The sequence below is a fragment of the Callospermophilus lateralis genome, chromosome 4 (genome assembly GCF_048772815.1).
Source record: "Callospermophilus lateralis isolate mCalLat2 chromosome 4, mCalLat2.hap1, whole genome shotgun sequence".
Taxonomy (NCBI): domain Eukaryota; kingdom Metazoa; phylum Chordata; class Mammalia; order Rodentia; family Sciuridae; genus Callospermophilus; species Callospermophilus lateralis.
The window spans coordinates 80,748,136-80,764,655 of NC_135308.1; the positions used below are offsets into that span (position 1 = coordinate 80,748,136).

Below are 16,520 nucleotides of genomic sequence, written 5' to 3' on the forward strand. Positions count from 1 at the left end.
TAGCTTCATCTTTCTGGTGACCAGCCCCATCCAGGAGTCCATCAAGTGTTGCCTCACAGAACAAAACACTTCTATTAACTAGGAAATTCCAAGGCATTAGGAGACATATGCTGGGCACTAGGGTCCAAGAAGACCAAATATTAGATCAGAAAATGTACCTAGCACTGCTATTGCTTGGGAAATTAACAAAAAGTTTTAGGAGCTATGCCAGGAACAGGAAACAATGACCAAATATCAAATATATTTTCATATCACATTAATATAAATAATTAGATAAATGTATGGGAGAGATAAGACAGCTCATCCCCTTGTGATAGAATCCTACCTAACAATGAATATAGAAGGAGCAATCTAACTAGGAAAAAAAAAATCACCATTTGGCAAACACCACTATAATAATTACTACAAGCAAAACCCATCAAGGAATGCTAAAATTAGTGGATAAAAATAGGATGTGAAACAGGAAAATTACACAGCCTCAAATATTTTAAGGTGAAAAACAGCAACTACAAAAGAAAATCTGGTAGATACCATCGTACGCAAGGGATCAATTTAGCATCCATATCATGTATTTGCTGATATGACAGCTTGAGAGGGGCACAGTATCACACTTATATATTCCAAAGTGTAAGATTTTCACCAAAAAATGTATAATTTTAATCATTAGAAACAAAATTGAGGGGCTGGAGTTGTGGCTCAGTGATAGAAGGCTCGCCTCGCATGTGTGAGGCCTTAAGTTTGATCCTCAGCACCACATAAAAACAAATAAATAAAATAAAGGAATTGTATCCAACTACAACTAAAAATTAAAAATTTTTTTAAAAAGAAACAAAATTGAGGGAAATTCTATAAATGACTGGCTACTAATCTCCAAATACAAAACTTTCCAATTTATGAACAACAAAGAAACATCCCAGATTAGAAAACACTAAGAAGATAATAACTCCATGGATTCCATATCTGTGGATTCAAGTAACTATGGCTAAAAAAAAAGAGGAAAAAAAAAATCCATCTGTAAAAGTGGGCTTAAAGATGTGAGACATAGAAAATTAGACATATATTTGAAAATCAGTAATTTGAGACAAGGAATGAATATCATTGGTATAAACAATTAAAAACTAGACAAGGTAGGGGGCTGGGGTTGTAGCTCAGTGGTAGAGCCCTTGCCTAGCACACTGAGGCACCGAGTTTGATCCTCAACATCACATAAAAATAAATCAATAAATAAAGGCATTGTGTCCATCTCTAACTAAAAAAATATTTTTTTAAACTAGACAAGGTTAAGATGTTTTGAGGAAGTAGAAAAGCCCTATACTAACATCTGAGAAGATCTAAATATACTCATGTGTTTATTCCATCTTCTATGGCCTTGATTCATATCCCAGAAGCTGCTCAAGCTAAACAGGTAATCCAGATTTTGTGACAAGTTTGGAGGTGTTCCTAACACACTACTCATTAATTTTTAAGTAGTAATAAAATTTTTTTTAAACCCAATCATATAAATCTATACAATTTTTCTAAAAGTAACTGGCTACATTTTTCATTCCTTATTTTTAAAAAATATATACTTTTACATTCTGATTTTTTTTTCAGTTTACATCAAAGAAAAAAGAAAAAAAGGGTTTAAAATATTAGGATGGGGTAGCTCTAAAAAAAGGGGGGGGTCCCAGTGTGAAAACATATTGCAGTAAGGACAGAATAATCAAAAATTTTTAAAAAAATCAGTTCTACAGAAACACAATTCTGATGGTAACATACCTAAATTACTGGCTTCAACATGTAACTGTAAAATAAAAATTTTAATTAGATATTGAAAGTATTTTCCTAAAATGTCTCACTTTAAAAAATTAATATCAAAAGTGAAAGAAGCTTGTGCTTATGGGCAAGGCCATGATTCAATCCCCACCACAAAACAAACAAAACTAAAAAGAACCCATCATTTTAGAAACGAGGTAATTGAGGTTAAAACAAAGAAAAAAAGAAATACCATGCTGGTAAATAACAAAAGCTAGGTACAACATAAAACAAGCTCCAATGAGTACATTTTTATAAATTATGATTTTGATAACTTGTTGAAAAAAGGCTAAACACTGTTATAAAATAACATTATTATAATAAAGGTCTTACTGATTGGAATTCACCAGGGACAATGCTGAAATTTACACTGCTTAGAAAATACTTTCTCCCCTACTAAGGAAAACTAAGAGGTTTATATATTATATTATATTATAATAAACATAAAGTTCAGTCACTCAAAAAGTATTTTTTAAACACCTATTATGTGACAGGAAATATTTTAGTCATCTGAGATGCATGAGTATAGAAAGTACTTTTAAACATAGGAGGGGCCGCAATTGTAGCTCACTGGTAGAGCACCTGAGGTGTGAGGCACTGGGCTCAATGGGGGGGGGGGGGTATTGTGTCCATCTACAACTAAAAAATTTTATTAAATACAGAATACGATAATGTATAAAATTGATAAGGAAATTATAAACTATAATTTTCCTATTGAGCTAGATCTGCAAAGTATTTTTAAAGCAGAATTTTTCTTTGTTTTTGGGCGGGGGGGGGGGTGTCTGGGGATTGAACCCAGGGCCTTGTGCATGTGAGGCAAACACTCTACTAACTGAGCTATATCCCCAATCCTAAAGCAGAATTTTTAATATTATTAATATTATACTGTTTTAACTTATTAAAAAAATCTAAATTACTTGGAATATGAAAGGCTCCTCAACAAACAATAAATCCTTAGAACAACATACAAACCTGTACCTGGAATAAGTTCTCAACGTCACCAAAATAAGTACAGTAACTGTAGAATCAGGTTGATTTATAATTAAGGAGCAGTCACACAGGAATTACCTCTACTCACTATAACATAAGAACACTGCTTCTTATAACTATGGTTATCCCCTTTCTGAAACAAATTTTGTACACATATTTTCTTGTTCCTTAGTCTGAACTCTACACTGCCAGTCACTATTGGAGGGGGGGACCTCAGACTAATAGTGCCCAAATTTAGAGAGAAATAAAAATCTTCTTTCAGTCTATGCTAAATGGACTGATTACACAAAGAACTCCATACATCCAAAAGCACACAGATGTCCACACTAGTTCCCAGGGCTCAAAGAATACCAGTCATTCTAATAGCTTTCCTTTTACGTAAGCTGATGAGAGAGAGGACTCAGCTCTTCTGAACCTCATAACCTAGGATCCTTTGGAACGCTAAGGTCTACATTTTTTCCTCAGCACTGTTTTTCACATACTTTGAAAGGCAAACTTCATATTTCCCCTAAAAAATAAATCTGGAAACTACCTCTTCTGTTTGACAAGTGGTGTACTCCATCTTTAATACCTGCACTAAAACTACAAATGTTATACAAACCTAAGATTAACAATGAAAGACTATTTGGTTGAATGTACGAATGTACTTTTAAATGCATGAGTTCAAATATAATTTCAAACACACTCCCCACCATGCTAATTATCAAAAGTCTACCATTTGGCTGAATTCTATTTGTTTTCAGTTGTGTGTTTTTTTGTTTTTTTTTAAGATAATCATGATTCAAAATAACTTCTCAAAATTAAAAGAACTTTTGAGAAAAACGGTTGGGGGGGGCAAATTTACCTTTCACTAGACAAGTTAATCACAGATATCAAAAATAATAAAGAGGGGAAGGAAGGATAGTAGAATGAATCTGACATTATTACCCATGAACATATATGACTACACAACCATTGTGATTTTACATCATATACAACCAGAAGAACGAGAAGTTATACTCCATTTATGTATGATGTATCAAAATGCATTCTACGCCAGGCACAGTGGTGCAAACCTTAATTCCAGTAGCTCAAGAGGCTGAAGCAGAACAATCACGAGTTCAAAGCCAGCCTCAGCAAAAAGTGAGGTTCTAAGCAACTCAGTATGACCTGTCTCTAAATAAAATACAAAACAAAAAGGGGGCTGGGGTTGTGGCTTGGTGGTCGAATGCCCCTGAATTCAATCGAGTGCCCCTGGTACCCAAAAAAAAAAAAAAAGAAAAGAAATGCATTTTACTATCATGTATAACTAATTAGAATAAAATAATAATAATAATAATAATAATTTCACTGGATGTTTTTATCAAACTTTTAGGTCTCAGAGAAAAAAATATTCTTCACTGAATTTATTTAGAAACAATAACACTATTTGTATAAATGAACTACTTCAGGGGGTGGGTACTGGGGATCACACCCAGGGGCACTTTACCACTGAGCTACATCCCCAACCCTTTTTTTTAATATTTTATTTTTATATTTTTAATTGCAGTTGAACACAATACCTTTATTTTACTTATTTATTTTTATGTGGCACTGAGGATCAAACCCAGAGCCCCGCACATGTTAGGCAAGCGCTTTACCATTGAGCCACAACCCCAGCCCCATCCCCAACCCTTTTTTTTTTTTTTTAAAGAGAGAGTGAGAGAGGAGAGGGAGAGGGAGAGGGAGAGGGAGAGGGGGAGAGAGAGAGAGAGAGAGAGAGAGAGAGAATTTTTTTTAATATTTATTTTTTAGTTATCGGCGGATACAACATCTTTGTTTTGTATGTGGTGCTGAGGATCGAACCCGGGCCGCACGCATGCCAGGCGAGCGCGCCACCGCTTGAGCCACATCCTCAGCTCCCCCAACCCTTTTCAATTGTTTATTTTGTGACAGGGTGTCACTAAAGTGCTTAGACCCTCCCTATGTTGCTGAGGCTGGTCTTGAACTTGTGATCCTCCAGTCTCAGCCTCCCAAGTTGCTGGTACTACAGGCATGTGCCACCATGCCCAACTGCAGTACATTATTGACTCTTTCAGTAATATATCAGAGCTGAGTCTTTGAAATTTCATTCAATACTGAGAAGGAACATGGATTTATTAAAGCCTCTAATAATATGGTAAACTTCATTTCTTTTTGGTTTTGGTACTGGGGATTGAACCCAGGGGCACTCTAGCACTGAGCTACAACACAGACCTTTTTATTTTGAGAGAAGGTCTCATTAAATTGCTGAGGTTGGCCACAAATTTGCAATCCTCCTGCCCTGGGCTCAAGAGTCACTGGGATTATAGGCATATGCTTTTGTACCTGGTGGAAAACTTATTTTCTAAGCCACTTATCAGACCAGTAGTAAAGCTCATTTTTTAGCAAATAAAATGACAATGATCAATTTACTCACTAAATTATTAAAATCCTGAATATTCAAAATAAATTTATATAATATTATATATACATATATAGTGCATATGTGTGTATATATATAAAATATATATAAAATATAGTAAATGATATGTACTATCACGTACTTATAACCCCTTATGGAAATGATCAAGATGCTATTCAGAATTACAGGAATCAGGCCTGCAAGGCATGGGCTGTAGTAGGTCTTCTAATTCCTTTAACTTCCTTCCCTTCTGCACACACATACAACATAATGCAAACAAACATGCTTTAAAGAAGAAAAAGTCGCATCAGGCACAGTGGTGCATGCCTGTAATCCCAAAAGCTCAAGAGGCTGAGCAGGAAGATTGAAAATTGAAGGCCAGCCTCAACAACTTGATGAGATCCTGTCTCAAAATAAAAAAGGCTGAGGATGTAGCTCGGTGGTTAAATGTCCCTCGATTCAATCCCTGGTACCACAAAAAAAAAAAAAAAAAAAAAAAAAAGAAAAGAAAAAAAACTTGTCCCCTCCAAGTTTTCTGTCCTTAAATATACAGTAAATCTTAAAGATATACCCACCTCTTCCCAATCAGAGTACAAAATACAGAGGTCTGAACACATTAACCATATAATAGATATATGGGTGAATTTCGATCATCATCTGTATAGTGATAATACTGAATTAATCAAGAAAGAAAAAAAGGTACTATTTGTCTTTTCACCAAAGTACTCTTTTCTGATCACTAAAAGCACCAAATCTGACTGTGTTCTACAAAGAAATAACCTCAGAAATATTTCAACACTCCCTTAGACTTACAAACTCTGTTAGCACAACACAAATTACATTTCTCAAAAATATCTTGGGGCTGGGGTTATAGCTCAGTGGTAGAGTGCTTGTCTCGCACATGTGAGGTGCTGGGTGCAATCCTTAGCATCACATAAAAAAATAAATAAATATATATATTTTAAAGAATTTTTATTCATCAGATATACATCAACAAAGCTGGAAGTAAAACATTGGAACAGACAAAATGTAAACTTATGGTTCATATTTATGCTGTACTCCAAGAAGAGTCATTGAGGTTCAATTAAATATCAAATTTCAAAAGTATCTGTTGAATATGATTTTTATTTGTAGTTTAAAATTAAGGTGGATGCAATTGTATATGCCTGTTGTTCCATCCACTAATGAGGATGAGGCAGGAGCATCACTTGAATACAGAAGACCAGTGTAAGCACCATAAGGAGACCCCATCTTGGCAGTCTCGGTTACTGTCATCTGCGCTGGATTCCTATATACACCTACATTCAGGAATTCTTCAAACAGATTACTTTCCCCAGATCAGGTGGTACTTCCTTGCCTCTGTGGTGCTGGGGTGGAGATGGGTGTAGGGGGGGGATGGAGGCTGCAGGTGGGTGGGGGTTGGCATAGGCATCCAGAACTCCCAGGTCCTTTCTGGTGCTTTAAGAGCACTATCTAACTTCAACATGTGCCCCTTAAATTCCTCTTTAAAATATATATCTATCTGTGCATTCTCAAACATCTAACCCTAAAATTTCACTGTAATACTGCCATGTTATCTTATCCTTTATAATCAAAGGAATTTTTTCATTTTCCAACATAATGGCATCATCTTCAACCTTCATCACCAAATCAGGGCAGAAATAAAATAAAGGAACATATACAACCCTTCCTTTCATTTTCTGAGCCTACATGAGTACATAAAATTAATATACTCTCTTCTATAAATGAGTTTAAAGTATTCCAACACACTTAAGTTTAAAAAGAAAGTATTAAGGACTGGGATTGTGGCTCAGTGGTAGAGTGCTCGCCTACTATGCATGAGGCACTGGGTTTGATCCTCAGCACCACATAAATATAAAATAAAGATATTATATCCACCTAAAACTAAAAAACAAATATTCTTTTTTTAAAAAAAAGTGTTAACATAGTTATTTTATTACCCTATATACATGCATGATTACACTACTTGTGTGATTGTGCACCATGTACAGTCAGAAGAAGGAGAAGCTGGTGCTCCATTTGTGTACAATGTGTCAAAATGTATCTATTGTCATGTATAACTAATTAGAAAAAATTTTTAAAAAAACAGTTATTCACAGGTTATCTTTGGACTTTAACCAAACATTAACAGGTCATCTCAGGTTCCACGTTAAGATCATTACCTATACTTAGTCATGACAAGAATGGCATGACAATTTTTTCAAAAAAAGAAATATCAACTGCCAGGCGCGGTGGTGCACACCTGTAATCCCAGCAGCTAGCAAGGTTGAGACAGGAGGATCATGAGTTCAAAGCCAGCCTCAGCAAAAGTGAGGCACTAAGCAACTCAGTGAGACCCTGTCTCTAAATAAAATACAGACAGGGCTGGGGATGTGGCTCAGTGATTTATTGTCTCTGAGTACAGTCCCTGGTACCCCCCACCCCAAAAAAGAAACAAAAAATATCAAGGAATGGTATACAGTAAAACTGAGGCATAGTAACAGAGAAGCACTGAAGAAATACAGTTCACATTTTGTAATGGGTTTATCCAGTTTTAAATTTCCTTTCTCTGTAGAAAATAAACCTTTACTGCAAATATACATGTACTGACTGGGATGAGTTATTCAATAACTAAATGTTTTAATTCAACACTGATATATTAAATGATATTTCAGGGCTGGGATTGTAGCTCAGTGGCAGAGTTTGCCTAGCATGTGAGAGGCCCTGTGTTCAATTATTAGCACCACATAAAATTAAATAAAGATATTTTGTCAATCTACAACTAAAGAAATTTTTTCAATAGTGTTTCAAGTTTAATATAAAAGATTAGTATTACAAAATATTATGACTATATAACTGTTAAATAAAGTTATAAAATCTGTAAATTTTTTAATCTCATCTTGAAGTATCAAATACAAGTCTTGTTAAGCCACCATTCCTTCCTCTCCCTTCTAATTATCCTCTCATAATTAGTAAATGCAGAAGAAAAGCAAGAACTATAAACGTGGCTATTTCATAATACTTTTATGCTGTTAGAAGCATAAATATATTTACAGAACATCTTTTTTTAAAGAGAAAGAGAAGAGAGAGAATTTTTTAATATTTATTTTTCAGTTTTCAGTGGACACAACATCTTTATTTTATTTTTATGTGGTGCTGAGGATCGAACCCAGCGCCCCATACATGCCAGGCAACGCGTTACCTTTGAGCCACATCCCCAGCCCCCAGACATCTTACTCTAAGTATATAGCTTCTCATGTTCAAGACTACTTAAACCGAGTATGGCAGCACAATCCTGTAATCCCAGCAACTCGGGAGGTTGATGATGCAAGGAGGATTGCAATTTTGAGCCTGGCCTCAGCAGCTTAGTGAGACCCTATCTCAAAACAAAATATATTTTTTAAAATGGACTGAAAGCTCTCTCTGCTTCCTGGTTTAAGCCTCTTTGGGGTTTGTATACAACCATAGGTTTTCACAAATCTTGCCTGAAAAATTTCAACATGACCCCTGCCCTATGTATGTCTTGTCCAGTCACCACAGACCTCTGAACTGCCCTGAAGCTGAGTATCCTTAACTGTCCATGCCCCACCTGACAGAGAACAAGCACTTCAGGTCACTTCCCCCCCCCCCGCCCCCTCAACTTTACCCTCTCTCAGCAAGAAGCAACTTGGAGATGTTTTCACCCACTTTTCCAAAGAAACAGAATTAGACATTGGCAGTGGAGAAATATAACAGAGGTCCACTTCATGCTTTGAATGTAGCCCTTGCTGCTCTGCCACTATGACTTTTATTTTTTTTAATATTTTTTAGTTGTCAATGGATTGATTATTTATTTATTTATATGCAATGCTGAGGATCAAACCCAGGGCCTCATACAAGCCAGGCAGGCAATCTACCACTGAGCTACAACTCCAGCCCATTGTGACTTGATCTTGATGTCTCCCTCCCCCTCCCTAATCTTGGGGAAATCGGATTACCTTTTTAGCACATCAACCACAGAAACAAAGTAATTCAGACATTGGGTATGGCACTAGAAGATTTCAGAAATTACTATCTCCCAAATTAACAAACAAATTACAATTCTGGAGAGAACAGGTGGAATGTAGCCTTTAAACCACCACTTTGAAGAACCCCTGTTCCCCTGTTGGGCAGAATCACAGTCTCTGGGACAGGAGTCCCCCAAGTTTCTCCTTTGCTAGCAGAGCAATAAAACTTCTTTGTCCTTTTTCTTAAAAAAAAAAAAAAGGAAAAGAAAGAGAGAAAACAAGAAAGACTATACTGGGGAAAACCTAAAGATTCTCAACTTCCTATTTTATCTTTCTTTTCATTTGGCAGTGAGGGGTGTGTGAGAGGAGAAACCAGGAAAAGGAGATACAATGAATGACCTTTGAACAATATACAAAAACTTACCCACTTGAAGGATCTAAGGCAATAGCTCTGGGTTGATCCAACTCTTGCCAAAATAAAACTTTTCGTAAAGATCCATCTAAATTAGAAACTTCAATCCGATTAGTTTCAGAATCTGTCCAGTATAATTTTTCTCCAAGCCAATCACATGCCAGCCCATCAGGGGACAATAATCCAGAAACAACAACATTCTGTACACTCTCAGTTTTATTAAATTCTGTTCGTTTAATGGCTTCTTCGCTGACATCACTCCAGTAGATCAAGCCATGACCAAACACAAAGTCCACCGCAGCTGCATCCTCCAAACCTCCAACTACAACTGTAGCATTCTCTTTGCCATTTGTAGCATCAACCAATCGCAAGTCCCGTCTGTTTGCATAAAGCAACAAAGGGGCCGCTGGAACAAAATGAGACAAACATGTAAGTAAAAAGGGAAGAAAACGTATTGGTTCTTATAAACTAGGTTTCAAATCAGCATTAGTGGCAAATACCATAAAAAATTTAGAAAGGGTAAACAGACAAGGGCAATACCTAAAATCCTTTCATGCAAATTTTATTTTTACATCACTTTAAAACCAAAACAACAAGGTGATATCAATTCTACTAGAATAGTCTTTTTTTTTTTTTTAAGGAAACAGTCTGTGAAATAAAATCTAAAAGCTTAGCCATACCAAAAATAAGCAAGGATACTGTGCTACTGAAACACTGATGGGAACATAAAAAGGTACAGCCACTTTGGAAAACAGTTGGTAATTTCTTAAACTAACAACTTTCCTTAAATACACAACCTGCCATGATCCAGTCATCATATACCTAGGTTTTAACTCAAAGAGATAAAAATATATATCATACAAAGACTTGTATATAAATGTTCTTAGCAATTTATTTGTAACATAAACTGGAATATGATCAACAAATTAATGAATGAACAAATTGTAATATATCATAGAATAAAAAGTAATGTACATGTATATCAAAAATGAATTAGTCTCGGGCTGGGGTTGTGACTCAGCGGTAGAGCTCTCGCCTAGCATGTGTGAGACCCTGGGTTCGATCCTTAGCACCACATAACAATAAATAAAGGTGTTGTGTCCAACTATGACTAAAAAATAAATATTTTTTTTAAAAATGAATTAGTCTCAAAGTAACAGAGAGAAGCCAGACCAAAAAAAGTATATTTTAGATGGCTCAGTGGTGCACACAGTGGCTCAGGAGGCTGAGGCAGGAGGATCATGAGTTCAAAGCTAGCCTCAGCAACTTACCAAAGGTATACTGAGTTCAGTGAGACCCTGTTTCTAGATGAAACCTTTTTTTAAATATTTTTATTCATTATTGATAGACCTTTATTTATTTGTTTGTTTATATGTGGTGCTGAGAATTAAACCTAGTGCCTCACACATGCTAGGCAAGCACTCTACCACTGAGCCACAACCCTAGCCGGATAAAATATTTTTTTATAAAAGGGGATAGGGATGTGGCTCAGTGGTTAAGCACCCTCTAAGTTCAATCCCTGGTACAAAAAGAAAAGTACAGTTTATGTGACTCCAATTTATATAAAATCCTAGAAAATGCAAACCAATCTATTATAACAGAAAGCCAATCATTGAATGCCTTAAGGTGAGATGAGAAGAGTTGGAAAAGAATGAAAGGTAGGAATTATAAAAGAGCATGAGAAAACTTTTGTGGGTGATGACTTTTTATCTCTATTATGATGATAGTTCCAGAAATGTATACATGTTAAACTTATTAAGTTTTGCTTGTCTGAAGCCAGTGCTATGTGGTTGCCCCTGAGTTTCCATGGTTATTTCTTCATGAGTCAAGAGCAGTACAGTGACACCTCAGACCTCTTTGTGGTAAAAGGGGGCCCACCCACCCACCTGCTCACCTGCAAACTGACCCCTTCACTGCTCCCAAGTGACCCCTACCCCCTCCCAATGTCTGAGTGCCAGGGGACAACAGGATCCAGAACTCCCCAGCTCCAACCGAGGATAGGAGCACTCCCTTCCAGTGCTGGGCTCAGTGGGAACCCTACAATAAAGAATGACACCACCCCCAAAAAAAACTTATTAAATTTTATACTTAATATAAGTTCAATTTATGGTATAACAATTATACCTGAAAAATGTTAAATAAAAAGTTCAGCAGAGCCAGATTTTAACCTATTTTATTCTACTCTATACTATTAGAATGACTGATACCAAAACTAAATATTAAACTCATCTTAAGAGTTGAAGTTGTAGCTCAGTGATACAGTGCTTGCCAAGCACATGTGAGGCACTGGGTTCAATCCTCAGCATCACATAAATAAACAGATAGATAGATAGATAAAATAAAGATATTGTGTCCATTTACAACTTAAAAAAAATTTTAAACTATCTTAAAGAAATAACATTTAATTTTGAGAAAGTCTAAGCTATTTAAGGATTAAAGTAGCATTAATTCTATGGTTTTGTGGAATTTTTTAAAATATCTATTCCAAATTTCTGACATATACTTCCCTGGTACCAAGTAGCAATTAAAAATCCAGAGTACCACTGTCCTACAGAACTGTCCCTAATGACAGAAATGTTATCTCCACTGGGGCAACGCAGTACCACCAGCCACATGTTACTATATTTAAAATGTAGCTAATAGGGCTGGGGTTGTGGCTCAGCAGTATGGCACTCTTCTAGCATGTATGAGGCCCTGGGTTTGATCCTCAGCACCACATATAAATAAATAAAATCAAGGTATTGTGTCCACCTACAACTAAAAATTAAAAATAAAAAATAAATGTAGCTAACAAGTTATACTTTTAACTTTATAGATGCTAATTCACTTAAATGTGAATTTAAATAACCAAATGTGTTTAGTGGTAATATTAATTAGCAATCTAGATATTGGAATAAAAAAATGGAATAAAGACTAAGACCAGAATTATGATGCAATAATCTACATTTCATAATTACTAAAACTCTAAAGCTATACTTCCAAAGCCAAGTCCAACGACTATTTAAAAGTAACCATTTCCGGGCTGGGGATGTGGCTCAAGAGGTAGCGCGCTCGCCTGGCATGCCTGCGGCCCGGGTTCGATCCTCAGCACCACATACAAAAACAAAGATGTTGTATCCACCGAGAACTAAAAAATAAATACTAAAAAATTCTCTCTCTCTCTCCTTCTCCCACTGTCTAGCCAATCCCTAAAAAACAAATACCAAATGTCTTCTTTGATATAATGAGAGCAACTAAGAACAGAGCAGGGAGGAAGAGCAGGAAGAAAAGATTAACATTAATCAGAGACATGAGGTGGGAGGGAAAGGGAGAGAAAAGGGAAATTGCATGGAAATGGAGGGAGACCCTCAATGTTATACAAAATTACATATAAGAAGTTGTGAGGGGAAGGGGAAAATAAACAAGGAGGGAAATGAATTATAGTAGATGGGGTAGAGAGAGAAGATGGGAGGGGAGGGGAGGGGAGGGAGGATAGTAGAGGATAGGAAAGGTAGCAGAATACAACAGATACTAATAGGGCATTATGTAAAAATGTGGATGTGTAACCGATGTGATTCTGCAATCTGTATTGGGGGTAAAAATGGGAGTTCATAATCCACTTGAATCTATTATATGTAATATGAGATGTCAAGAGCTTTGTAATATTTTGAACCACCAATAAAAAAAATTAAAAAAATAAAAAATAAAAAAAAAGTAACCATTTCCTCTTTTTAAAGAAACTACTGTAATTCCAAAATATTAAAGTGCTCACAAAAGTATAAAGAAAAAAAGTGATGTTTAAGTCAGTCCATGGACTGTACCTGCCAAATGGAGTTATGAATATGCACTCTGTTCATCTATAAGTACAACATAAAATCCTCTTTTAATCAAGCTTAAATCCAATTTTCTGATTCAAAAGCAAATAGGAAGCTAGGCATGGTGGCACACACCTGTAAACCTAGGGCTCGGGAGGTGGAGGCAGAAGGATCAGAAGTTCAAAGATAGCCTCAGCAACAGTGAGGTGCTAAGCAACTCAGTGAGACCCTGTCTCTAAATAAAATACAAAATAGGGCTGGGGATGTGATTCAGTGGTCAAGTGCCCCTGAGCCCAATCCCCAGTACCCCCCCCCAAAAAAAATGGGAAGATAACTTTTTCTTCAAAAGTGACTAAGAATCTTTTCTGCATATTCTGCTGTAGCTACTGGCAAAATATAAATTTTCTTAATAAGGATTCACTTTTGGGGTTGTGATTGTGGCTTAGTGGTAGAGCGCTTGCCTAGCATGTGTGAGGCACTGGGTTCAATTCTCAGCACCACATATAAATAAATAAAATAAAGGTCCATCAACAACTAAAAACATTTTTTTTAAAAATTCACTTTTAATTCATTTCAGGCCTTTAAACATCACGCTGATTTATCAGTCCTGATAGTGCCACCTACATTATCTTGCAGTGCCCACATTATCTTATATTGAACTTCTCTTAGCTTGGGCCAAATATAAACATAACAGGGAAAAGTTCCTATTAGTGAGGGGTACAATGCTCAGTCCTAGAGAGGAAAAAGAAATAGCCCCAGTGCACTTAACTTTAACACCCAAGAATGATAATAATCGAATATTTATTGGACTCTTAGTTTATGGCACTAACTTAGGAAGACTGTTCATATACCAAATCTGAACATGATATTAGATGGCAGCCAAATGTCTTTCCAACTTTCAAGTCAAATATTAATATTTCCACTAAACTTTGGTCTACTAAATCCAAAGAATAATCCTGGTTATTTAAAGTTGACTCACAAAACTTCTGAGTATCAAAAAGAAAAAAGCAGGAAGCAAGGTACTAGTTACTAAAGGACTATAAACCCATACACTATTAAAAGGAAACCCAAGTGCATCTTGTACAATCATTTCTCTGATACTTGAACACTTTCTACATATCACCACCAATATCTTTTCAGAAATAACTAGGATAACTGAAAGATATAATTTGATCTGTAATATTATTTTTATCTACTAAAGAGGAAGTTGGATCCACACACCTGCCCCGATTGTAGCATATATGTGCAATGTACTCAATGCCTTCCATTCCAGAACACTACTTCCTGAATTCCTAAAACAACCCAAATAATTAATCATATACCTCTTTACCAAATACTCATGGATGCTCAAGAATCTTTAGTTTTCCTTTATTAAACTCCTATCAAACATCCTGTAGCAGCCTTTTCAAACTTTTCTGCACTCCTGCAGACAAATTTCATGTCTTAAATACTTTATTCTCAGATGATCACATAATCTCAATGAAGCAAGAAGAAAGGTAAATGTCAAACATCTTCAACATCTTAATTTATACCTCTCAAAAACTTTTTATATCTCTCCCTAACCTCCCTTACTTTGTTATCATTCTCAAAGGCCAGTTACTTTTTCTAAGACAACAGTAAAAATTTCGGCTATCTCCTCTCTGAAACTTTGCTCTATCAGTTGTTCAGTATTTCTTATACCTTCAACAGCTCATGGAGGTCCTGTTATCAATAATTTTGCCTTAAACATCCTACCCTGTTACCATCAAGCGAATAACTGTATTTCTCTTAACCAAAAAAAATTCATAACACTGGTATGTACTTTTAGCTATAAATTCCCTTAGTCTAACTTCCTACACATCACTCAGCTGAAACTGTTTTCTCTAAGCCTTCATGAGCAAATCCAATGTTTTGGGTTTTTTCCCCTTAGTTCTTTTTCTTGACTTCTTTGCAACATTCAACACTGTTGGCCATATCCCTACCTGAAGTAAAATGTTCTGCTTTTACTATGCAATCATTATTGTTTGTTTACTTTGGGGTTTAAACCTTCCTCCTTTCCATATATAGCATTCCAAGATTTCTCTGTGGGTTCTCCAAATGACAGAGTACGAAAAACTATCAAGTTCACCTGGTCAACAAACAACTTTATGCAGCTAATTTACAAATCATCTCTAGTTAAACCTTAAGTTCTATGCCTACAACTTCTTTTGGGCCAATCTTCTTCCCATTTATTTAAATTCATCATCTTTCTTTCCAAAAATTTTTCATCAGGCAACAGTACAATTCTCCAGATCTTATTGGTGTCCCTTAGAGCCATCTTTGCCTCATTCCTTTCTCCCAGTCTGCCAGTTACCATCTTGTTGATTCTTCTTTACCATGTGCCTCTTTTAAATGTGCCTCTTCTCCATTTTTAGAATCACTATGCTACTCTAGACCTTCATGATCTTATACCTAAACTACCCCAATAGTAAATGATGTTAATACTTTCCCTTTCTTTTTCTATGTCTAATACATACTCATATTTGATCCAAATAAAAAGCTTTCTGATTCCCCTTGCCGAAAATAGAAAGCCTCCATACCTCAGCCCTCCACTATGAGGACTCTAAATTTCTTTTATAATCTGCATCATACATATTTTCAACATGTAAACTGAAAACACATCATGTCCTATCACCACACTGATAAATTGCTTCTTTAATTTTTTAAATGTCTAATAACACAAACATACATCTGTATTTTACTTGGGTTTGTTTTTACTAAATTTTCACAGCTTGCCTGACTATGCTAGCATTACATCTCCATTTGTTTTAAGCTAAACTGAATCATTAATCTGACAAACTTTATTTCAAAAGTAATTAGGTTTTTCTGTGTTATATACACACAATGGAATATTACTCAGCATTAAAAGAGAATAAAGGGGCTAAGGTTGTGGCTCAGTGGTAAAGCACTTGCCCAGCACATGTGAGGCACTGGTTTCTACCCTCAGCACTACATAAAAATAAATAAATAAAATAAAGGTACTGTGTCCATAAATAACTAAAAAATATTTTTCAAAAAAAGAGAGAATAAAATTATGGCATTTGCAGGTAAATGGATGGAGTAGAAGAATATAATGCTAAGCGAAGTGAGCCAATCCCCAAAATCCAAAGACCCAAAAGTTTTCT

The 16,520-nt window shown here is 35.8% G+C and overlaps 1 protein-coding gene across 2 annotated transcripts in view; it reads right to left on the reverse strand.

Annotated features, from left to right (window-relative positions):
* Positions 1–16,520, reverse strand: part of Lrp6 (LDL receptor related protein 6) — a 170,939-nt gene that overhangs the window by 143,534 nt on the left and 10,885 nt on the right. The window contains exon 2 of one of the 2 annotated variants that reach the window (XM_076854130.1): positions 9,596–9,989. The exons of the other annotated variant lie outside the window; for it this stretch is intronic. Coding sequence (XP_076710245.1) covers positions 9,596–9,989 — 394 coding nt within the window. The remainder of the gene's footprint in view (positions 1–9,595; positions 9,990–16,520) is intronic. 2 annotated transcript variants of the gene reach the window in all.